At 37.5% G+C, this 26,203-nt stretch overlaps 1 protein-coding gene across 1 annotated transcript in view; it reads left to right on the forward strand.

Annotated features, from left to right (window-relative positions):
- KISS1R (KISS1 receptor) overlaps positions 1-20,206 on the forward strand; it is a 287,148-nt gene extending 266,942 nt beyond the window's left edge. The window contains exon 5 of the mRNA XM_044053800.1: positions 17,470-20,206. Coding sequence (XP_043909735.1) covers positions 17,470-17,820 — 351 coding nt within the window. The 3' untranslated portion in view covers positions 17,821-20,206. The remainder of the gene's footprint in view (positions 1-17,469) is intronic.
- Positions 20,207-26,203: the final 5,997 nt, after the last annotated feature.

Genomic DNA, 26,203 nt, shown 5'->3' on the forward strand with positions numbered 1-26,203 from the left:
AGGTGATCTTTAACCTGAAGTCAAACTCCTGCTTATCTTCTTCCCATTCTGTTGTTACCTTTTCCTCCTGAGCTAATTTCTCCCAATACCTTGGTGTCTTTGCATATCTCTCAGCTGTCCAGATTTTCACAGAATGTCCAGATTTATGCCTCAAAATTTCAGTCTGTTCCTCATAAAATTTGTGGTTTTCTGCCTAATTAGTAGGATGATCTGAGGAATTAAATCACTAAATAATGGGATACATTTGAGTTTCAGACTTCATATCCTTTAGAAAATCTATATTAACATACTAAAATCTGTCTCTGTTTTTGGGTCTTTACGCTTCCATTATGACCGGCTTTGCCCAGATTTCTTGGGCTAAGAGGTTGAAAGGTATGTGTCTTTGCTAATTTCCTCCAGTACATTCCAACCCTTCTTGTCTATTTTCTGTATTCCTACTTATAGACGTCCTTACTGGTAAAATCTCTTTTCTCTGTTCTAACACTGTCTTAGTTCTTAGAATATTTTCTGCTACTTTATGACTTTAATATGCTCTATGCTTGTTATCATTCTTCTTAAGGGTCTTCTTTCAAAATACTAATACTAGTCTTTATCTCTTGAATTCCCTCTCTGTTTCATCATGCTTTTATAATTTTATTTATAACCTTCTGTTTCAGTTATATATGTATGAAATGTATGCATGAACAGCTATTGCAAAAAATTGTACTAATATTCAAACTTGAATATGGACTCCTTCTGCTTGTTTTCCACTCTTCCTATAATACCCAAAGATTACAAATCAGTGACAACAAGTTATTTAGATTTACCCTGTAACCTCCTAAAACCCTTAACTGGCACCCAGTAACAGAAAGATCAACTTATCTTCTAGGTTCTCTCCTTTATAAAATTTTTAAAAAGGGTACTTATCTCCACTGAATAGAAAACTTCCTATTGGGAAACAAGTGTGCTTCCTAAGAAGCAGCAATGAAGACATTTCCCTCCTTAGACCCACCTGTAAAATGATCAACAGTGAATGAGCTTTCTTTAGGCCTGGTATTGCCTGGGGAATAAACTACCAATAGAAATAAAGAAGGTTCAAGAAAAAATGTTGCCTAACACCTCCATAAGGAGGTAGGGTTCATCCACTTTCAAGACAATGGTTAATTATTGAACACTCCTTCCATTATTTAATTATAATATTTTATTTCTATATATATTATACATTGTATTTTTGCACATTATATTGCAAACTTGCCTAAACTCCGCCTGCTTTTTTTGCAAAATCTGTTAAGTTATCTAACTCGTGCATTACTTCATTGCACTTGAGAGACTGCAGTCTTTGTTTTTTGGTACTATTCCTGCCTAAGGGCCTGGCTCATGGCTCAAAAGGGTCTTTGAATCAGCCCACTCACCCAGTTAGCAAATAGTAAATAAATCAATAAATAAATAAATAAATAAATAAAGTATCCCCTCAAATCAGATAACCCTAAAATACATTGTATGGACAGAATCAACTTATCAAAATTAAATCATGCTTTCTCCCCCTCCCAAAATTCCTTCAGCTCTTTATTAATTATCATTCACATTTACTCTGTTTGATAAAAATATGCCTGACATGGATACAAGACTAAAGAAACAAAAATACATTTTCACTGCATGTATCTTTCTATCAACATCCATAATCAGGAGCTTCCAATTTCATTAATTTTTTACATTATGTTCTGTTTAGTCTCTTCAGACATATCCTTGGTTGCCATAACAGATTACTTTTGAATACATATACTTCAATATTTCATCTGATCATGTCCTTATAAGGGTCTATGTCAGAAGCTCGAGTTTTCAGAACCTCAAAATTCATATTGTCTAGAAGACAAGATTAAGTTTCAGAAAACTCAAACATCAAAAAAACAACAAAATTCTATATTCTTTCTACATTTTGATAGGGGCACAAGCCCCGCCCCTGCATCCCCACACCACCTGCATATTATATATATCAACTCTGAGATTGCATTACAGTGGGGAAAAGGTAAATTCCCTGATCCTCATTGTACCATAAAGCTTTGAGTTTTCAAAAACTTGACCATCTCATTTTTGAGTTTCTGAAAACTCGAGCTTCTGATAAGGACCCCCTTGTAAATATGGGTATTGATGAGCCAACTCATTTATGGGTACATAATTTACCATTCTTCTTCTGTTTTGTCTTTATGTTATAACCTAAAAAGACTTGAAACTGTCTCAAAATGGTCCACTATATCAAAATGCCTTTTTCTGGATGTATAAAATACAAAATTATGGTGTCAGCAAATAAAGTCAACATTTCTTGGTTATCACCCGAGTTTTATCCTCATATTTGTGAATTGCTTATTTTCTTTGCTAACAGTTATAAATATAACTCAAACAACAGAGAGGAAGAGGCCATTTCTGTCTGGTTGCTCTGTTCAAGCATAACTTTTCAGAGAGGCCCACACCTACCTTCATTCTTGCCTCTAATCCTTTATATATACTCTTTATTAGACCTATTATTCTATCAGGAAATGCAGTTGTTTTAAAACATAACTATGTTTACTATGATGGTGAAATTTTTAAGCAGAATAGTGGTGCTGTTTTGGGAGTAGTTTGTGCCCCTATCTTTGCCAACCTGGTATTATATGCATGGGGATTACATTTTGTTACTAACTCTCCATGTTTCCAGTTTTGTTATTCATATACCAGGTCTTTAGATGATATATGTATTTTATGGGAAGGTAATAGAGATCAACTGACAGATTTTATAAATTATTTGGAAAGCACAACCACATTTTTCAAGTTTAATTATGAAATACATGAATATGAACTACATTATTTGGATGTATCTATTTTTAAAAATGTGGAACACAAACATTATGCTTCTGGAATATATCATAAACCCACCTACTGCAATTCTTTTTTACATTTTGGCAATGAACATCCATTTTTTTTTTCAAAAAAGAAACATTATAAAGAGACAATTAGAGCAGCTCAGATGACATCCCAGTTTGATGATTTTATAAAGGCATGTGACCTAATAAAAACTATATTTTTGCAGAGAGGTTACCCTGAATCCATAATCGATGCAATTCAAATGAAGTTATTAATGGCTGGGGTACTAAATTTGTTCCTATTATTAATGACATGAATTTACAAACTTCTTTAGTAGGAGTAGGGTCTTCTAATATGTTAAACCCTAGCGGTGAAAAAAAAAACTATGAATAGGGTTTATGTCTAGAATTTAATCAAGATGCCAGTAATATCAAGAAGCTGATTCACAAATATTGGCATATGTTCCAACAGCTAACCAAGTCCTACAGTCTGTTTGCAGAAACACCTAAGATTGTATATAAGAAAGGTAGAAGTTTAAAGAATTTTTATGAAATGAGCAAAGAACAAGACAAGAAAACTCCTCAGGTAAAAGCATGGTACTTTTAAATGACGGGCGTGTATACAATGTTCCCGCATAAGTAACTGGGAAAGTATTCAATTAGTTTCCAGAAAAAGGACCATAAGATCCAACAAGTATTACAATTGCAATAGTATTGGAGTGAAGTACATCACTATTTGTGGTGAGTGTGAGTCTTTCTACATAGTTAAAAGAGAAAGACCGTAAGGAAGCTGATTTATGAACACATATACAATATTAGTAAAAATAATGATAATAATGCCCTTGAAAAACATTTACAAAATTGTCCTAAGGGGAATTTGTTTGTTTTTGAACAGATAAAAAGAGATCCAGGAGGGGGTCATTGGGAGGATAATACTGAATACAGGGAATTAATATGGCAGTTGTTATTGGAAGTGAACAAAGAGCCAGGTCTAAACAAAGTAATTTCTATTGTACCTGTTTTAAAATTAAGGCCCACAAAATTATAATAGTAGTTGATATATGGACATGGATTTTATCACATATATGTTACTGCTGGGAATTATATGTGTATTTTTATATGTGTATTTTATATTTGTATGGCCCTTAATATGTACTCATGGTTTCACAATATTTGTTTTTTTTTTTGTTGTATGTGTCTGTAAGATGATGTAATACTGATTGATCAACTATTCCAACTTATTAATTCAATTAAAGGAGTGGTTCTATATAAATATCAGTTAGTAGGCACCAATTGTTATTTCTGAAGAATTCATTTGTATTAGCAGGATGAAAGCTCTTAACATCACTTATTTTTAATAAAAGTGTGAATTGAATGATTAACATGTGGTCGTTTTCATCTTCCTAGCAGTTTTTTTATATGGTGGTTTATGTTACTGGATTACCAGCTCATTCTCCTTGGCAGTCTCTTTGTGTTTTCTGTTCTCTATTTTACAAATGAAAATGCTTAGGTAGGTCCTAGTAAGTTATTTGGTTGGTTGCACATTTCTGGCTTTTCCTGGACACACTGGTGATAACATGTTTTTTTCTTGGTTCTCAAAGAGAAATTCTCAAACTTCTGAGACAGAAAAGAGGTTGGTGTTCCTACCCCACTTCCCAGTAGGAGTCGCTGTTGCTTGAGTCTTTTGGAACTGACTCAGCTAAGTCCTGGGTGGTTCCTCCATGGATGAAATGGTGGACCTCCTTTCTTGTCAGGCTTGGAAGGATCTGGATGTCAAGGACCCCATTCCAAAGAGGCAGGATAAGTACTTGGTTACTCCTAGGGATCATGCCTATTGGAGCAGGGGTCCCCCAGTGGATGCTATGATGGTAGCAGTGGCCACTAAAAAGGAACTTGCTAAAGAGAGTTCATCTGCCCAATCCCTTAACAGGAAGTCTGTGATCTTTGCTAGATTTGGTAAGTGAGTTTATTCTTCAGTGACTTTTCCCTTGAGGTCATTGAACTATCTGGCACATGTTACATGGTCCCACAAGGATTTGACCAAGGAACTGTCCAATTCCCTCTCAGGGTCTAGGTCAGTGTAGGACAAGAAGACCATTTTTTTGCAACTAGCTACCTTATAGTTCCTATCAAATGCCTCCATGCAGCTGATTTCTCATGCCATAGAGGGTGCTTCTAGAGTGATAGGTTCAAGCATTACTGTCAGGAGACATGCTTGGATGTGCCTCCCTGATTTTGTTGAGCCCTTCACATCATCCTTCATCAATGCACCATTTGAATGATCTGTCTTATTTGGGCTCAAGGTGAAAGAGATTCTCTCCAGTGAACAGGATGGGAAAACTCTGCAGTAGAGATATGATTTTCTATCCCTTAGAGGACCTTCTCATGGAACCAGAAAGAGGGTAGTAAATGTAGTTCTATACATCATAAGGGTTTTCCTAGGAAATCTACAGATATAGATCATATAGATCCCTCCATGGCAGAGGAGGGACCTCTAACAGCAGATGTCACCCAAGTGTCAGAGGACGCTCGCAAAACCAAAGCTTCAGGGGTCCCTTTTCTGAGAAGCCTGTTCAGTCTCCTGAAGGGTTGCTGGACTGCTGTACTCAGGAAGCAGTTGAGGGCTGCTTATCTCTGCACCCAGAAGCCTGGGCATCCATCACCAAAGATGTATGGGTGCAGAAAATAATTTTCAGAATGTATTACTTTTCCTTTGCCCTTCTTCCTCCTATACATTCAAGAACAATTCTTTACTTAGCACTCCATCAGAAAAAAGCAGCAGCCTTAGAGTTTGAAAAACTGCTTGCAATTGTCATCCACATGGTCCCACTAGACCAACAAAGGTTCAGAACATATTTTAGATTCTTTTTGGTGTCAAATAAAACTGGGGACCTCAGACTAATCTTTGATATAAGCCACTTGAACCAATTTATTAAACACTCAAAATTCTGGATGGTTATGGTTCAGTCCATTCTCTTGCTATTGTGGAATGACTACTGGATGTGCTCCATAGATCTTCAGGCTGTGTAGTATTACATCAAGATAGACAGGTGATCCAGGAGATACCTTCACTTCTAGCTGGGAGCCAGTCACTTTCAGTTCACAGCCCTGCCCTTTGGCCTCACCACAGTCTCCCAGGTGTTCACCAAGTACATAGTAGTGGTTGCAGCTGACTTGAGACTGCTAGGATTCCAGGTGTTTCAATATCTCGACAACTGGCTCTTCAATGCTCTCACCAAGCAACTTCTGATTCATACCAGAGACTATCTGCTCCATTTATGTCTCCAGATAGATAGCACAGTGAACTAAAGCAAATCTCATATTTCCCCTACCAAAGTCCTGGAGTTTATAGGTGTTTGTCTTAATACAGTTTCCCAAATTGCAAGTCAGCCTCAAGCCATGCATCTGCTTTGTCTTTGTTTACTTTCATCAAGGTTAATTATACAGCTCCTCGGTTCAGTGGCAGCTCCTGTTACATTTGTGCCACTAGCAAGATTTTACATGAAAGTTTTACAGTGAACACTTGTAGTACAATGGTCAGTAGGTTAGCACCCCATGAATTCCTCTATTCAAATCACAAAGATTAGCAGACAGCATATAAACTGGTGGATTCATGCAGAAGAAGTATCTCCGAGCCACCCTTTTACTCTTTCTTTGCATAAGGCCACTGTGACCATGGATGGTTCTTAGCTAGGTTGGGGTGCACTACTCAGGACAGATGGTTCAAGGCACATCGTCCCCTTTGGAGGCCAATAATCACACCAGCGTGCTAGAGATGACAGCAGTCCTTCTAGTGTTGCAGGCTTTTCAGGATGTTCTCCTTCCAAGGATGATTGCTATACAGACAGACAATGTGTTAGTAGTCTGGAGTGTTTAAAGTGTCATGTGTTCTTATTTTGGATAAACTATGAACATTAATTTAGACATCCACCTCTAAAAACAGGAGAAATTATTATTTAAATCAATATATAATACAGAGTTTAATAATAATCACTCTATATAACTGTATATATAATATTATTATTGCACATTTACATCTCCCAAGTAGCCCTTGTTCTCAACATTATTTTAACTTTAACTTACTGCTTTCCAGCATCTCTTATTTTGTTACAGTGTATAAAACCTGGACATACTACCACCAAGAAAACTAATTTATGGATTTAATATCACTTGTATATGCAGCAGTTATTAATAAACTTTCCCAGTAGAATTTAAGGTACCTCTCGGTTCATATAACACCAAACCATTTTACAAAACAACATGCAGTTTACATCAGGAATTGTATATATTACTACTAATAAGGAAATAATGTTGTAGTTAAAGTTACTTCTTCAGTGCATTTAGTGTCCTACTAAATATTAATTGCATAAAATGGGGTTTATGCATTTCTAGTTCTCCAACCATTTTAAATCAGTAAGCAACCTTCCGGTCTTTTTCATCTACTCCATCTTGCAGAGCCCCAGTTTGTATGTCTAAAACTTCATCTTGACATTGAGGTTTTACAGTTCTTCTACTTGCTAACCAATAAGTATTAAGATTGGGTACACTAGAGTATTTGTGGGAGATGATTAGTCTATATATACCAGACAAAAGACATAGATTAAATTTTACTTATTTGTCTGAGATTTGAACAAGTAACCCTGATAAAAACCTCAAAATTGTATACTGTTGGTCTGTCTTTCCTGCTAAAAGTAAGTAAAATTACAGTGCTGAGTGCAGGTTTTAGGCCCTTACATTTAACTTACTGTGGTGTGGTGTGTTGTGGGTTTGCCCGCTGTGCTCCCCCTTGCTTCGCTCCCTTCCCACCCCCAACTCCCACCCCCTCAGTATCCTCAAATTTATACTTTCACCTCATTGTCTGGTCACTCCCTCAGCCCTTTCCCACCACCATAACTTGTGTTCTCACCCCTTCATTCTTCCTACCTTGTCACCAATCTTCCCCTTTTCCCCACCCACCTTGGGCTGCCTGCTCTGTGGCTTGCCTCTCTCACACTTAACTCTTTCACTGCCTAGCACACCTACTATCTCCTCACATACTCATTATTTCCACCCCTCTATACTGTTCATTCCCCCACACTGCTTATCTCTACCCATCACCCTCCCTAATATATTTCTTTATATTTTCCTCTATAACTCTTCCCCTCCTTCTTCCATCACACAATTCTATCCTTACTGCTATTTCTCCCACTTCTAATCTCACTATCCCTAAGCACTTCCTACCACACTGAGCTCCATATCATCCCCTCTTCCCCCAACTTTTCCTTTCACAGACTTCTTCCAACATATATCCAAGCTCCACTGCCTATTTTCCCCTCTCTTTTCTTTCTCGCCCCCTTTCAATGTCTTAAATTTAAACTGATGGCCTACCCCGCTCTTATGCCTAAGCCCAACCTCAACTTCCCCATTCCCCTTACTGACCACCCTCACCTTTTCCATCTTGTCTTTGCTCTTCTGGTTTCTGGTGGCAGACATCTTAATCCTGGTCCCTCCCTTCTCTCCACTCCCCCTCCACCTTCAACTGCCCTCCCCCCAAAAATATCCTCAAATATATCCAGCCTCAAAAATCTGTATCTCTGCAATGAACATCCAAAGCTTAAAAAACAAAACGTCCGAACTTCACACATGGTTGACCCAACACAACCCTCACATCCTGGCCTTTTTGGAAACCTGGATAAAACAGCATATCAATTCCTCTGAATTTCTTCCACCTCAATACAATATCTATAGATCTGATAGGACACCCAAAAAAGGTGGTGAGGTGCCTATCTTGTACTCTGTCTCACTGATGCTAACACCTATAGACATTACCCTGCCTAGTTTCTCCCCTGCTGAACTACTGCTCCTAGACTGCCACATCAATAACTATAGGAAGTTTGCTATTGCCTCTATCTATATCCCCCCAGATAAAAACATCCCTATCCTTGAACATATACTCGCCTGGATAAACAACTCCATCCCCTATGAAACCATCATTCTTGGAGATGTTAATATAGATTGGAACTCCCTTATTGGTCACTCACCCCAACATTCCATTAGCCTGTATGCATTCTGACAACTGAACACTACCCCTACCCACTACAGTAAAAATGCTACTGGTTCCACAATTGACTGGATCTTGACCAACTCTCCAAACAACTATTGTAACCCTTCTACCTTCCCCGACTCTATTAGTGACCATTCTCCCATCAGTATCTTAAGGTACTCTCCTCATCTCTCTAAGCCCCATCTCTACAGAGATTGTAGGAAACTGACTAACTTTTCCCCTGAAACCTTTAACTATAGACTCACTGACATCAACTGGTCTTTCCTAAAAACTCCACTGCTCATTGATGCTGTTACTAAATTCATCCACATCTTCCTTGATGTCCTAAACTCTCTTGCCCCAACTCGCAAAATCAGAATCAAATCTAATTTCGCACCCTGGCTCTCCAGAGCTACTCATACTTTGATGTATGAAAGAGATGCTCTATGGAACAAATGGCAAACCACTAAAACTCCCACCTTTCTCCAAAGTTATAAGCAACTCAGAAATCGTGTAAAAAATGTATTATTTTGGATAAATGCCAATATTTCACTAAATTCCAAAGCTCTCACCCAAATGACCCCTAAAAAGACTGGATTACTGTCAACTCCCTGCTCCACACTGGTTCTCCTACCATCCCTAACCCTTTCCCCTATCACTGTTCCTCTGAAACTGCAGACTTACTCAATGAACACTTCATAGACAGCATCTCTAAACTCCTACCCTCTGGTAACTCTGCTCATCCCAACTCTTATGTATAACCCTTACCTCCCCCTAAACCTTTATGCTCCTCTGTCTCTCAGCCTTTTTCCTTGTGACCTGTTTATACTAAATACATCAAATCCTGCTTCTTAAACCCAAAACCATGCTTTCCCTCCACTGATAAACACCCCCTCAATTTCTGAAAATTGCTTCTGACTCTATTGCATATCCTGTATCTATCTTAATTAACCGCTCCATTCAGGAATCTACCATACCAGAAATATGGAAATCCTTCTATACCACTCCTTTGCACAAAGGTAGCAACTCTGTTGAACCCTCTAACTATAGACCAATCGCTATTTTCTCACCGCTCTTTAAGATCCTTGAAAAATGTATACATACTCAACTACTGTCCTATCTCATTCACAAAAATCTCCTCACCCCATCGCAACATGGTTTCTGCCTTAAACACAGTACCTCGACTGCCTTATTATCCTTTACTCAAAAGGTTGCAGAAGCTAGGGACAATGACCTCCTCATTTCCTGTCTATTCCTTGGTCTCTCTAAAACCTTCAACACTGTGTCTCATCTCATCCTTCTTAACAAACTCTCAGACCTAAACCTCTCTTCTTCTACTCTTGGCTGGTTCCAATCCTACCTTATTGGCAGAAAACAAGCTGTTAGATGGCAGCAGGCTTTTTTACCCTTCCTTGCTGTTCAAACAGGAGTACCCCAAGGCTCCATACTTGGACCGCTGCTTTTAAACATTTTTAACAACAACCTACATTCATCCTGCAGTCTCTCATCTGTAAAACAGTACGCAGATGACTCTACTCTCTTATCTATCTCCAATACTCTGAACTACACACACTAACACAAGCTTCCTTTATCTCTGTTGAAAAATGGCTCAGAAACAATCAACTAATCCTTAACCCTAAGAAAACTCAACTCCTTCTCTTCCTACCTCAGACACTCTCTCACCTTAAATCCAACTTTTCTCTTTCCTCCCTAGATGGTACCACTATCTCCCCTGCCTCACACACCAAACGCCTTGGGGTAATAATTGATGACCAACTAAAATTTGACTTGCACATACAACAGGCCATCAAAAAAGAAAACACCAACAACCTGGACTACTTTATAGGAACAAAAGATTCCTCACTACTGCCACTAAACGCACTCTTGCCCAGGCATTTCTCTTACCTAGTCTTCTATACGCTTCCCCCATCCTTACCAATATCCAGACTACCTCAGTGCAGAAACTGGAACAAACATACAACAAAATTGCCAGATTTATTCTAAACCAAGCACTCTCTTCACATCACTACCTCTCACTAAACAAACTAACAAACTGCAGTGGCTGGAATTTCTGCACCTTCTCCTACAATCGCAACTCCACACTACCTTTTCCATACTCAACAACCCCTTTGCCTGCCCTGCTGTCTCCTCCCATGTTACCCCCCCCCCCCGGCCTCTCCGGAGTGCTGATCACCATCTTCTGTCAGTTTACAAACACAAAAGGAATATTGACAAACTACTTTACAAACACTCTGTCTCACTAAATTGGAACAAACTCCCTCTCCATATTAGATCCAACCTTTCCTTTCCCTGTTTTAAAAAGGTCCTTAAATCCCACCGACTAAACTTGAAATTATGCCGTTGCCTTGACTACACATAGTCTTAGTCCCTCCCACTGTATAACCTGTTGCATCTCCTAACTTTTTCTTTGTTAGTAACTTCTGCTTAAACTCATCTCCTAAACCCTCAGCTCTTCTTCTCTAGCCCCCTCCCATTCTCTTGTCCCCCCCTACTTCTTGTCAAGGTCTATACATTGTCCTTGTTTTGAACAATAATTATCTTTTTGTTTTTACTCTCATATGTAGTCAATTTTAGTCCACTACTATCAGTGCAACTCTTAATGTTCATATTTTTTTCTTTTGTTTTTCTCTTTATAATTAATTTCATATTTGCAGTGTTGTTTGTAATAGTTTTTGTCCTGTATGTTTATCTCTGTTTATGTTTGCTGGGACTCTTTTCCCTTGGGTCTCCACTGAAAATGGGTTGCTTACCAAGTGCAATGCAAATAGTTAATGACCTTTTCTATTTTTACAATTATTTTATATTGTGATTGTTATTTAATGTTTGTATATTGTCACTTTATTTTTACTTATGTTTGCTGGGGCTTTTCCCCTCAGGTCTCCACTGAAAATGGGTTTGTTTGCAAACTCAGTTGGACTAACCTGGTTAAAAAATGTGAAATAAATAAAATAAATAAAAGGAGAAATAAGTGTATCCTGGCAATCAGCTGATGTTTGTCAGCATGTGTGAAATGCTAGTCGCTGTATCCGGCTATCATCAGAAGGCTTTTTTCCTGGAGGATGCAGAAAAGGTTGTACTTTCCTAAAACTAATCCAGTCTATTCCTTCTAGATTGATTAGTATAGCAAAAAAAAAAATCTCAAGTTTTCTCTGCATACTCTGTATTCTAATGGCTCTTCTTTAGAAGCCGCATGTTCATCCATCCATTCTTTCTTTCATTGTAGTCTCTAATTTCAGCAGTTTTATCAGCTCTTCTGAATAGCTACTTAAAGCTTCTTCTGTTTTGCCATCCTTTTGTCATATTTTATGTATTCCCACTGTGGTCTTTGATTTCTGTAGTTTTATAAGCTAATTTGAATAGCTACATAAAGCTTCTTTTATTCTTCAAAGCCTTTTGTTGTTTGGCTTTATGTTTCCCCAGTTTCTTACTTATTTTTATTTCATGTTTCTACTGGTGGTCTTTTTCCTGGTCACACCAATATCCCAGCACTGCTCTCTAATTCAAATCCAGGGTACTCCTGACTGCATTGGCCAGCATTTGTTCTTTTTTATTTGTGCTACTTGAGCATTTTCCTTTGCAACAATGGAAAATATTTCACTGCTAAAGTATCTCTATCAGTATTCTTACTGTCAGAGGATTGAAAAAGAGTCCACTTCAACTTGTTGACTTACTCTTTTTTAACTAAACTGTTTTATTTCATCCATAGCCTTTTCTGCATCAAAAAAGGCCTTTGATGATCCCAAGAAAAATATCCAGAAGCAGCTGGATAGAAAAACTTGAATCTCACACCTGCTTCTTAACATCAGCTAATTGTCAGTATAACTCTATGTGTATCTTATGTCTGGTGTACCGAGAATAGCTATTTTCCACAAATACTCTGGTGTCCCCTGTTTTAATAGTTTTCCTTTCTTCCACAGTTTTATTAGCTGTGACTCTTTCTGATAGTTTGATTGCATGTTTACTAATACAGGTATTGACTGCTTTCCCATACCCAGATTTGAGCGAGTCTATGGTTAATAGTCAGATGGAATGTTCCACGAATGGCCGTTCATCGTACATAGACCATCAAAAGTTTCCATCATCTAATTGCCACATGAACATAAACAATTCCAGTGAACAATCATAGTTGGCCAACATGAAGGGAACAGAACATAGTAGGTACTTATCTGTAACATAGGGATAAGGAAACCTGCTCTTTCCCCACTGTAGTATGAGCTTGGAGTTGGTATATTTAATTAGCAGGGGTTGTGGGGGCACAGCCCCTACAAGTGGAGAATTTATCAAAAGGCTATTTTGTAATGATAACTGATCTCTAATAACCCAAATAAGACTGTTTATTAGCAACATAGTTTCAGAATAACCCTCCACATTTTACGAAGTAGTTTCCATGTTAAAACTCACCTCTTTTCTTTTAATTACTATTCTTTAGGTTTAAATATTTTCCTTCATTGTTCTTATTAGTACCTCATATGTTCCAGGAAAGTGGGATCCTTCGGTCATAATTACTAAAAATTTATGTTAAGAATGGTGTCTGATATGAAAAATCAGTAGCATTGCACCTATTTATGTTTTAGTGAGCTGAAGGTGCATTTGTTCTGGGGTTGGAAAAATGATCTCTGAATGAACACAATATGAAAATAAAACACTGAATTGTGGAAAACTGTAAAGGCAACAAAAGGCAATGAAATATTTTGTCATGACATTTTTATTGAATTAGAACTGATCAAACAAAGATGGGTAGGTTTAAAAGGCTGCTTACTTGTGATGCTTTCCTATATTCTAAAACTCATGGAAGTTGAAATTTCAAGAAAAAAATAAAATTTGTAGAACCACTTACAGAAGCTTGAGTAAGGGCAGGATTACCAGTGCCATAATTGTTGACATTTAAAGACTTTTGATTTACCCTGGGATTTATGAATGCCTACAATAAGTGTACACCTTTCTGAGTGAAAAGAGAACACAAGCATAACTCACACCTTCTTCTTCCTAATTTTAGTTTTTCTGCTTATTTTATTGCAGACTTAAATATCAAGGGGGATTCATAAAGGGATTCACAAAGTGTAGACTACATGGAGACTTAGTGTAATCTTTCTGAGTGACTAGATAGCACAAAAATGCGGTAGGGATGCTCTTGGATACAGATTTTGTGCAGTAAATGTACACTTAGTGTAGGGGTTAATGAATCTAGCCCTGTCAGTCTTGCAATAAATGTTGTTACTTGAATGCATCAGTTTTGCGTTTAACCATACAGTCATAAATTGTATCAATGTCTACCTTTAAAACAAATGTAAAGCAGCTCCTAAGTGAAAGTATAAGACCCATAATAGAAGGTCCTGCAACTAACTTCTGTTGCTGTGAACAGTGCAGAATTAAAGAGAATGCTGAAATTTGCTGAAATGCAATTAAAGGATTTTTAAATAAGAGAGGAGGCTTTACCCCTGTATGGTGCAGACCCTACACCTCTATTAATTATATATTCTGACTCCAAGATCATTGTTTTTGCAGAATAAAGTAAATACTCAGAGATAATACCATTATAGATTTAATATATATGTCTTCCTTTTTACACATTTTGCCTCACAGTACAAAGGATTGCAACTGCATTCCTGATGACCACAGAAGGAGCACAATTTTTAAATTAATATTAATTTCACCTTCTCCCTATCCTTCCCCACCTAAAGACTACCCCATGGATCTGTTCTGGATTCCCATGTTTTTATGTTAACTCAGTGTTGCTTACCATTCTAGGTTTCTATGTGAAGATAGATGATCTGGTGGTATTTAACTATGACCACTCACCAGTAATCCCACAAACTACTATTGACATCACTTCAAAACACAATTACTTCCAAATAAAACAACTTAGTATCAGCTTTGTAGAAGTTACTATATGTTTCTGGCACCACACTTTTGCTTAAACATTGCCTAAGCTGCTGTTGCATCCTCTGAGAAAACACTGAAATGGCTTAAATATTAAAAATACCGTGGGCTACTGCTAGACCCCCATTTATCAACTCCCCCATTATATCAGCAAAATCAAGTACAAACTATCCTATCATTTATTCAGCAGCTGCTATGCCCCCCCCCACACACACAAGAGATAAAGCTGGCAATTGTGATTGGTTTTCTAATACCCAAACTGGAGCACATACTCATACATCCCAGCATTCCTCTGTGCCACTAAAACCTATTACCCGCAAGGCTTTGAGAACAAACTCTATTACTTTGCTTTAAAAGCTAAAGCACATTTGCACTGCAGTAACTCCCTGTCTCTGACTGATCTTCCCTTTTCCTTCTATCCTATTTGTACGTTCCTCTCAAGCAATTATTGTCCATGTCTTAAAAATTCTTTTGGTCTCTCCATAGTCAGATTAGGACATTAAGCTTGCTTTCCCCTTCTCTCTAGCAAAATTTACTCCCAGTATACAAAGTACAAACTGCCAGCAAAGCATTTTGTGCTAATGTGTCTATTGTTTCAAAAAACTTCTTATATCTCATAGTATAGAATCTGCATTTTATTTTCTTAGTGACCCTAAAACGGTTTTAAATCAAATCCAGCTAACAAAATGTTAATGTAGTTTTACTAAATTGGCACATACTGCTTGCTTGCTTGCTATGTTACTTACCTGGAATAGCCTGATCGCTAATACTACCAATATGTCTTGTTAGTTCACCTTGTCATTGAATGCTCTCACTTTAATGCATATTGCTATTATTTTTATGCTATTTTTGATCCCTCACAGATGCCCAGAAGATGCTCCCAGTCCTCTACTTAATTGCCTGGTCGACTGAACCCTTCCATCTTCCCCCTGGACTCACTCTGACCATGTTCAGGGCCAGCAGTAAGATTGAGGCATCCATTGGCAAGTGACATACTGCTGCCAAGGGAATGTATTTCCCCTTTTTCTTTGTCCCCTGAAAATGCTGATTAGACAATTGGGTTCATTGCTGAAAAGCCCTTCATTTACACAAAGGGCGGACATCAGCAGGACACCCCACCAACCCACATATATCTCTACTTTGTTGTTTCCCCTATCTCCACCAATGAAATAGAATTTCATGAGTTTGTCTGGAACACACACACCTCTTTGTCTCCACCAATAAAACTGAATTATGTGAATTTGCCTCAAACACACACACCTCACTTTTTCCACCTCATGATGGGCGTGCCCATCAACCCTGCCTGCACTGTCAATTGTCAAGCTACTAATCAAAGTCAGGTTACTGGGGCTGTAACCATGACATTGTCTCTCTGCACCACCAGTGCAGGCTTGCTTAGCATAATTAAGAGGTGCTCGGATGTATGATGAGCTCACAGGAATGGATTGTTTGTGTGAGCATACCTCTCAATCAGTTAGATCAAGAAATCTGGACAGAGCCATAAATAATGGGGGAAGGCAAAGCCCAAAAATAAGGACATTTTTTTTTTAAATATTGCTCTAACAAACTTAGAAAGTTGATAGAATAATATGTTTAGCAAGAAATTTCTGAAGGGTACAAAGTCCATCATTTTCATGCCAGTAATTTGCTACAAAACCACAACTCTATGAGAAATGAGCCAAAAATCTGAGGCAAAAATCTGGACATTTTGTGAAACTCTGGACAGTTATGAGGTATGTGCTCAAGTACTATTGCTGTGATCTTTTATGTATGCATTTGAGCAAACATTTAGTGCATAGGTGAATAAGGAGATTTATTTTGGGCAGCACTTTACAGACATTGCAGACCCTTATGACAGGTAAAGGATGTTTTGTCTTCTACTTTACCATTATACAATGAAGTTAACTGCTCTTCAGAAATGTGTGTACATACTTTTCAAACGCTGTACTGTTTTTATATTATCCATGTTCATTTTAAAACATATATTTTTTCTGAGCCTCTGCCATGGACTTGCACATTTTTTGTATTATTCTTTTTCCTGTTTTTTGTTTTACTCTCTTTTAATGCTCTCTTGCTAAGGGTTCAAAAAGGACTTCCTGCAAGGATACTCTGCTTACTTTGGTACTTGCTTAATTCTTACTAGTTATATCTCTATTTTCTTCAGTGGCACAAACAGAAAGCTAACCCAAACTGCTTAAAAATGAATGATTTGTTGAAAGAATACGTACAACATATTAAGAATTTGGATTATTTCAGAGTTACCACAAAAAAACAGTTTAAAATGTTTTGTTTACTTTATAATGCTCACTTTTAGGAGATATAGCACTAATCTATTTCTGCATTATCATTATTTTTTTTTTTACTTTTCTGTATTTAAATATCAAATAAACTTTATTGTGCAGCATTCATTGCTATGCTTTTTCCTTGGCTATAGTGCCCTCTACTGGAAGAGTTATGCATTAGCTGTGAGAACATTCCCAAGTTGCAGGCTCACACCATAACATTTACAGGTTCATTTTAGAGATCTTTGCTACTGTTCTTCCACAGACCATGATGATCCTACATGTTTTTGTGGATATATATATATATATATATATATATATATATATATATATATATATATATATATATTTGATGTCACAAGCTGAGTTAGGTTAATTTATATTAAAAAGTGCCATGTCCCTTTACTATAAGTTGCAATACTGAAGTCGGTCATTGTCCTTTTTACAGATTCAGTTGCTGACTGAACGTTCTGAAGCTATACGGGCAAAAATCTCTCGGATGGTTGCTGTGATGGTTCTCCTCTTCACAATCTGCTGGGGTCCTATTCAGCTCTACATCTTGTTCCAAGCCTTTGGGACAAGTTTTCAGAAGAATTACTACACGTATAAAGTGAAGATCTGGGCACACTGCATGTCATATACCAACTCCTCCGTCAACCCCATTGTCTACGCCTTCATGGGAGCTAACTTTCGTAAGGCATTTAAAAAAGTTTTCCCCTTTATCTTCAAGCAGCGTGTTGGCAACTTGACTGAAGCCAATGTACCGGCCAACACTGAGATGCATTTTGTCTCTTCATAAACTCCATTTAAGAAAACTAATCACCAAAAGAAAGTATCACTTGCTTCAGATAAAAGCTCACCTTCATTCTTAGCTGATATGAGAAGAACATAACTTGCTGATCTTGACATTACATAAACAAGCAAAGTGTAAACAGTACTGTTGAAATTTACTTTATGTGATAGTAGCCTCTCCCTAACCAGTAGTTTGAATAAATGTTATGTTTTTAAAGTTGTTTTGTTGCTGTTACATATTTGCACCTCATTTAACAGAAGGCAAAAAGGCAAAAGGCAAAAAAAAAAAAAGAATAAAATTAAGACAATGTGTAGAATGCAAAATATGCCATTTTAGAAGGAAAATGATTTCAGCTGCATAGTATGTGCAGAGGTTAAAATAATTGGCTATGCAATGAAGGTCTCTAATATATTTTATAGCAGCATTCAGGAGTAATTTTGTTTGTTAAAGAAACATTCATTGACAAGGACTAGACTCACCATGTAATACCATTTCTGAGGTGAGAAGGACTATAATTCTGTACACAAATTCTTTGCTTATTTTATTTATTTATACTTTGTTTACCAGATTAGTCCTACTAGAGTAGTAGCATCTTTTCAGGGGAGATCTGACATGGTATTTATACTACTAGGGGAAATTTGGCCAGGGCATCGGGGAAACTCCCCCTACTCTTTTTTGATTAGTGCCATGGGATCTTTTCTTCCACTTGAGCGACCACAAACTCAAGCAGATGGGGCTTCTGTTTAACATGTCATCCGAAGGATGGCACCGTAATAAGTGCATCACCCTCCCCATGCTACACTGCAGTGTCACATATTCAAGCTGCCCTCACCTCAGCAATTGATCAACCTGGTGTAGGAATAGAACCCACAGCCTTCTGCACCAAAGGCAAGTGTGCTACCGCTTGTACCACTGATGCTGACTTATGCAGGTAAGAAGATCTGGCTCAGTATTTTTACCTTCAGTATCTATTCTGAAGAATGAATAAATGGCAGGACTAAATGAATGATGTCCTGTGAGGAATTTATGTAACAGAAGGTGTTTGCAATGTTTAACTCAAAGTTTACAGAAGAGTAGGTCCTCATTTATATATATTGCCACTTTACACTTACTCTCCCTTGTCTGTCTTTCTTAAACAACCAATAGCCAGGAACCTCCACACCCAATCCCTCTTGTCACTGGCTCATAGTTTTATGATGTCAGCAATGTCCATCCTCCTCATTTGCATCAGTACTTACAGCTCTCCATCTTAACATTGCAGAATAATACCTCACAACTATGTTCCAATTCACACTTGTTTCCTTCTCTGCTATGTCCTTTTTACCGTTTGTCTGGTGCCTAAATATTTACCAACCTCTTATGTTTCTGACATTCTCTTTCCATCTTAGCTTAAAGGTACGGTCATTGAGCTGTACCTTCTCAACACAGCAATATGCATCACTGTCCCTTCAGGTTAAGATACAGCTTATTACTTACATACAGCCAGTTTCTCTGCCAGGTCTCCCCGTCTGTCCTACTACCCATCCCAAACTTTTCTCCCTTGCCCATCCTTTGTCCATTGCCCATTGCCCATTGCCACATCTAGTCAATACACTCCGTAATGCTCTCTTCTCTGTGTGCTAGCTGCTACTAGATGCAAAAGTTCCAAGAATACTAGCTCCAACCACCTCTCCTGGCACTTCTCTGTCACTTCCTTGGACCTGTCTGCTGCCACCTGTGTCCTTCGAATGATTACTGGTGCTTATAGCCACCACAACTTGTATCCCCCCAATGACAGTGGCAGTTTGTGACTTCACATACAAGTGTATGTGTGTGTATGGGAGGGAGGGTGAAGGAAACAACTGAATGGGTGGCGCAAATGAGAATAACATAGGGCTCTATTACAGCAGGTAAATGACCATTACCTGTGATTCAATAATAGCTGGGATCATTCACTTTCATCCACAGACTCAGGCTGTATATGCTCTGTGGACCATCATAAAGCTTTTTTACAACCTTTTGATCTAATGATGGCCTGAACAAAAAGTAATGAGTAAGGAAAAAATAATCTTATTTTTTTTAATATTCAAATGTAACAAAATAGTACTTCCCAAATAAACTGAGAAGAAAAATGCCTGCAAGGACATATGAATCCTATCTGGTAATAGTGCATGGAATTCTACTCCTCTGACAACAAAAACTGTGCACCCCTGCCATGTTAGACTGGGATAAAAGGAAAAGTAGAAATGAGCAGAGACATAAACACATGCATATATATGTATATGGAACCCCTACACAATGCTTACATTCCAGAATGCCGACAACCATGTGTTTTGAACATTCAGGATTGTGGACTCAGTCAAATGAACTTCAGTATTTTGAGCTTTCAGTCATGTGAAGTGGACCCATACATATATATATATATATATATATATATATATATATATATACACACACACACACACACACACACACACACACACACACACACACACACACACACTACTAATAGTCAAACCAGACAAATGTTGATGTGCTTAATGTCGACATGCTACTGTGCATACTCTAAGACTAGTCCTCTGAACATAAAAAGCACAAAAAGAGTATGTCTTGCAAGGACAAGCACCCCCTGCTAATTATGTAGACTAACTTTGAGATTGCATTGCCCCTGGGGTATATTCCCCTTCCCCAGAGATCATTGTTTATCGCACAGCTGTCCACCATATAAAATGTCGACCATAAGCAATTTTTAGCCATAATCGACCAGTCTAATAGAAAACATATATATGAACGTATGTATTTGATATATATATATATATATATATATATATATATATATATATATATATATATATATATATATATATGGGTCTACCTGATAACACAGACATGCCAAAACACCGACAACAAAATAACCGACACGAGAAAATCGAAAAAAAAAGAAAGTTCAAAAACACAAAACTTCACATGCCTGACAAACCACAATCCCGACAATCAACAAAACAAATACCTTTCCCGAAAAAAACACACACACAACACAAGCACACCAAAAACCTTACAAACCTACACTAAACCTTACATACACAACTATCAATGCACTAACCTTAACCCAAACCCTAACCCTAAGGTCCGTCACTATCGCACACTTACCTTACACGCACCCTAAGCTTAACTCACTTAATCTGCCCCCTAACCCTTAACTCTGTCACTATCTCACACTTACCTTACCCACACCCTAACTCACTTAATCTGCCTCTAACCCTTAACTCTGTCACTATCACACACTTACCCTCACCCTAACCCTAACTCACTTAACCCACCACTAAACCTAAAGTCTGTCACTATCACACACTTACCTGATCCACACCCTACCCTAACGTCCGTTACTATCACACACTTACCTTACCCACACCCTGACCCTAATGTCCATCCCTATTGCACACTTACCTTTACATGTCGGTGTTCTCAGCGTCAGGATTCTCAACTGTTGGTCTTCTCCGTTGTCGATCTTCCTGTGTCGGTGTTCTCGTCGGCGGCGTTTAGAGATTTTGGCATTTTCAGGTAGACCCATATATATATATATATATATATATATATATATATATATATATATATATATATATACATCTATATATGTAAGCTGCGTAGTTTTCATCATGAATAACATTTCTTTTGTTATATGTGTCCATATAAGGATTACATCAGAGCTTGGTTCAGCCTCAAAAATCTAAAGATAAATCCCATGACAAGATTGGTAAAATATTGAGGGGCTATTTTGAGCCTAAATCATTGATAGTTACAGAAATCTCTATTTTAGCTATTGCAAACAGAGGAATAATATGACAATGATATAATATGTTGCTGAACAAAATCAGTCTGCTTTGATTTGCAAATATGATTTAAATTTAGGTAAAACAACTAGAGCTAGATTCATGACAGGCATCTGCAGCAAAACTTCAGAAAAATACTTTCATAATGAATTGTAACATTTTCTAAGGCATTTAAGATTGCCTTAAGATGGAGATGACAAAGATATAGAACAGATGAGGAAGCATAAGTCGTATGCTGAAGCAGTTTATAAAGTCAAAATACAATAAAATGCTGCAAAAGGTAAAAAGTTCTTTACAGTGCAATAGAAATTATACAATAATGGCTCATTGCTAATCAAAAACTAGTACCCTGATTGGACACCCCAGTTGGTGAACCCACTATAAATTAAGCATATCCCAATAGCAAAAGGTCTGGTCACTTAACTATTGTTGAGCAGCCAAGCTTTCAATTAAGATATGCTAAAAGATGATTTTCAAATATTTTAAGACGGACGGAGCAAAATATGAAAAAAAAAATCAGGGCACTCTGCAAAAATATGGACAGTTTAAAGATACAATTCTGCTAATATCTAACATTGCAATGCTTTTCACCTTACCTCCCAGCTGTCCAGGCTTTAATAGAATGTCCCTTACTTTTCACATATGTTTTCCCTGTCCCTCATTGTTTCGCTAATGGTGCCACACTTTTCCAACATATAAAAGTTTTAAAAAAAAGACAGAGGCAATCCACATCATCTATGCCAGCTCTCCGGTACACGTACACATGTGCACTATATCAGTAAATCAGGAAACTGGTGGAAGAACACTAAAGTGCCATTATACAAAAGCATTATTTAGGGAAGGTAAGCAATTTATTTCTTAAATGTCATTGTATAATAGCAATAACCTACCCTTGGATGTGGGTATCACAGGATTTACCGATGGTAGGCTTTGTTTAATCACTTGGGATGTGCCCTCATGATTAAACCACACCAAACTCTGGGTAAATCCTGTGATACCCACATCCAGTCATGGGTTATTGCTAAAACTTACTCCACTAGTTTATAATTTTAAGGAGAAGAAAAGCTACAGCTGTGAAAGTATTGGGCATATAAAACAAGCATATTATGGTAAAAAAGTCACAAGACATGAATACAGAAAGATGAACAAACTGTTTTGGAAAAGCTTTCAGAAAGAGAAAACTGTTTTTGCATTTATTAGAAATGATAAAATCTCTGCATGGGACATTGGGCTAGATACAGATACTGCATTATCTATTTTACCTGTCTGAATGATTCATGCTTTTCTGTTACGGAACTCTTGCAAAGCACTAGTATCAAGTTTAAACAAGCAGTTGTAGGAGTTTCTGTATGTTAAAATGAAAGCTACAATATGTTATGAAAAGCAGAAAATAACGCTTTCTTTTATTTGTGGTAAAAGGTAAAATAACAGGTTTCTGCTGGTGGATTTGGCTTTAGAAATTAGTTAAAATGGAAGCAAATTAGGCCTATGAACTAAAATGTGGTGCTAGTTTAAATCAGTGCATGAATAGCTTCATTTGCAAGAATAAATGTTTTATGAAGAAACTGAATCACTGCATAGAGTTTTAAAGCTGCTACTTTGGTGAACTGGTATCCCATTAAAGTTTGGAAAAGTAGACTGCTACTATTTGCAGTTAAAGAAAGCAGGGCTAATGAACTTGAAATAATTGAAATGGAATATATTATTTGCTCTTAAAAATCATATTAATTGGCATCTCTAATAGCTCTAGGTGTAATAAGGAATAACTACATATGTGTTTGTGTTCATTATAAATAATAAATAGGTGTGATCTGTGATAAAGGGAGATACTGCCAGCACAGCTGTCTTTAATTTTGTAAATGATTGTTTGTCATTTGTGAATATCAACACGATTTATGTAGGATGCTTGTGTTGCAAATGTATTAGAACTGTATGTTATGTATATATCAAACTAGGTTTGTACAGACACGTGTGTTGAAAAGATATTTTATAAAGTGCTTGTGCTTAAAATGTAACCACAGCGTGCCCTACTGGAACAGAACAGAAATGTGCATGCATTATTTTAACCATTTAAATGTATATATTTTAACAGCTGAAACTGGAATACAGGAGGTTAACTTCAGAAAAATAGATGAAATTAAATTACTTTATGGCAGCAAGAGACACAGTGTCTATACTAGGGAGTTTTCTGTATTGTCTTTAAGGAGAAATAATCACTAGGCTTGAGATGTGGAGGGATGTAATTGTTTTATGACTTCCAGCATCTGCCAAAGATCTGAGGTCTATGTATTTTCACAGGTAGATGCTTAATACTGCTAGTTTCCAGTAGTGGGGGGTTCACCTGGGATAGTCAGATGACAAGAAATGATGTCATTCTGAAAGCTATCCCAGCAATAATATTTGAGATATTAATCTTAGAAGTCTCTGAGTGAGACACAGCATTCTGTATTCGGTCTTGGACCTGACAACTAGAAGAATCATTCACCACATCTGCCTTGCTCTGATGAAGTAAGTTACTAGGGAATAGTATAATTCTCTTAGATATTGTCAGGAATATAGCAAATCTTAGTTTATATATTTTTATTTATTTATTTGAGACTGTCCTGCAGTGTTGTTTTAAATATTTCCTGTGATCTTGACCTCTGATATCACTGTGAATATATACTGAGTATTTTCTTGTTCTTTTATTATTTATTATTAAATATATTTAAACCTTTCATTGTGGCTGATCTGTCTAGAGATATTTAAGTTTTGAGAGTTCTTGCATATTTATTTGGTAACACTGTGTGGGCCACTTCTAATAGCCTTGCTCTTGGTCAAACTACCATTTGTATTAATATTAATATTACACAGTAAGATTGGACACCCTTTGTTAAGGACCTTAAAGTAGCTGATAAGGAGTTGGGTGGTGGCAGTGATAACTACCTTATAGTCTGAGCAAAAGGGGGCATAGCTAGTAAACCTGTGCCAGCCTTTCCCAGGTGTGTGTGTGTGTGTGTGTGTGTGTGTGTGTGTGTGTGTGTGTGTGTGTGTGTGTGTGCAAATCAAACCTCAGAGTGTGTGTGTGTGTGTGTGTGTGTGTGTGTGTGTGTGTGTGTGTGTGTGTGTGTGTGTGTGTGTGTGTGTGTGTGTGTGTGTGTGTGTGTGTGTGTGTGTGTGAGCTACTTGGGCAGAGACATGAACCACTGGTTGGACAGAGAGTGTGCTGGAGGTTTTGGCTTGGCCACTCAGGTAACATCTCAACTTTATAGCTGTGCCAGTGTGGAGTCTTACTGGGGATCTGGAGAAAGTGGGAAAATCCAGCTCTGGACTGATTGTGGTCTCTCTGTGCTCTTAAGAGAAATTGTACTTGATGCAGAGAGCTGCATCTGGAAATACTGTGTTTGTACCTTTTATCCTTCCAGTGTACGTCCCCCACTGGTGGTAGTGGTGAGGATTGAGGCTCATTGATTACTGGTCCAGTGATGGGTCGTCATGTGGTCAGTGAGACATATCCTCTCCCTGAAATCTAAGAGATGATAGGTTTGTGGTGTGATAGAACTGTACTTTCTGACACAGATCTGGCTTTTACTAACCAACAAGTATCAGCCAATGATTTTAAAAATAATAATTGAAAGGCACAGAGGTTTGTCTGTATGTAACAAACTTCCATTTGTAGGGACATCTACATCATCTGTTTTTTAAAGGTTAATGTATAATATATTGAAGGACCTGAATATAGTTGGGCACTTGGATGACTTACTGATTACAGGGAAAAAAATGAAATGAGCATCTCAGTCACATTAATCTGCCAAAGGCCGCAAGACTAGTCTGGGAGTTAAAAATATCACAATGCAAGTTTAGACTACAGATTGAATATTTGGCACATGTTATGGTCTGAAAGGGCATATGTCTTTCTGGTGACAAGGGGAAAGCCATTAATGAGGTGCTGCAAACACTGGTTCACTCTTGTATGAAAGTTACAAATGTTTCTTGACAGAACCACGTATTGTGAGTAGTTCATACCTAACCAACAGTGTTAACATTATACGGGAGGTGACTAAAAGTCAATGTGTTATGACAGTGGAACTGACTTGTGCAAAATACTTTTGGAAAATGCAAAGAAATGTTGACTTGTAATTAGATGTTAGCACATTGTGATAAAGCGTTAGCAATTTTGTTTAACTCATTCACTCCAATGGAGCTCAAGAAGTTTGCACTGTAACTTCCAATGGGCGGAGCCTAAGCCTTTTGACAAAATCAAATTACGTCCTCACATTTCAAACAAGTATAAAAGGCAAACTCTACAGCGCAAATTATTTTTATAGTGGCAGTACTCTTTAGGTTTTGGGTCTTAAACTGAATTTTGTAAGTCACAGTAAACACAGTAACTATTACATTTGTTATACATTGTAAACAACTTAAAATATCTCAGGAACAACTCAAGTTACACACATACTGTCAGCAGCATTTTATTCATCTAGCTGAGAGCTTTCCTATGAGGCTAAGGAGTTCTGTCTGTGTTACTTGGTTGTTGAGATATTTAGAAAAGCATAAAAAGCACCATGTTCAATCATAGCCTTGCATCAGGCTTTGTGCCC

Source organism: Protopterus annectens, chromosome 13.part0 (assembly GCF_019279795.1).
Source record: "Protopterus annectens isolate FY-2018-M chromosome 13.part0, PAN1.0, whole genome shotgun sequence".
Lineage (NCBI taxonomy): Eukaryota > Metazoa > Chordata > Ceratodontiformes > Protopteridae > Protopterus > Protopterus annectens.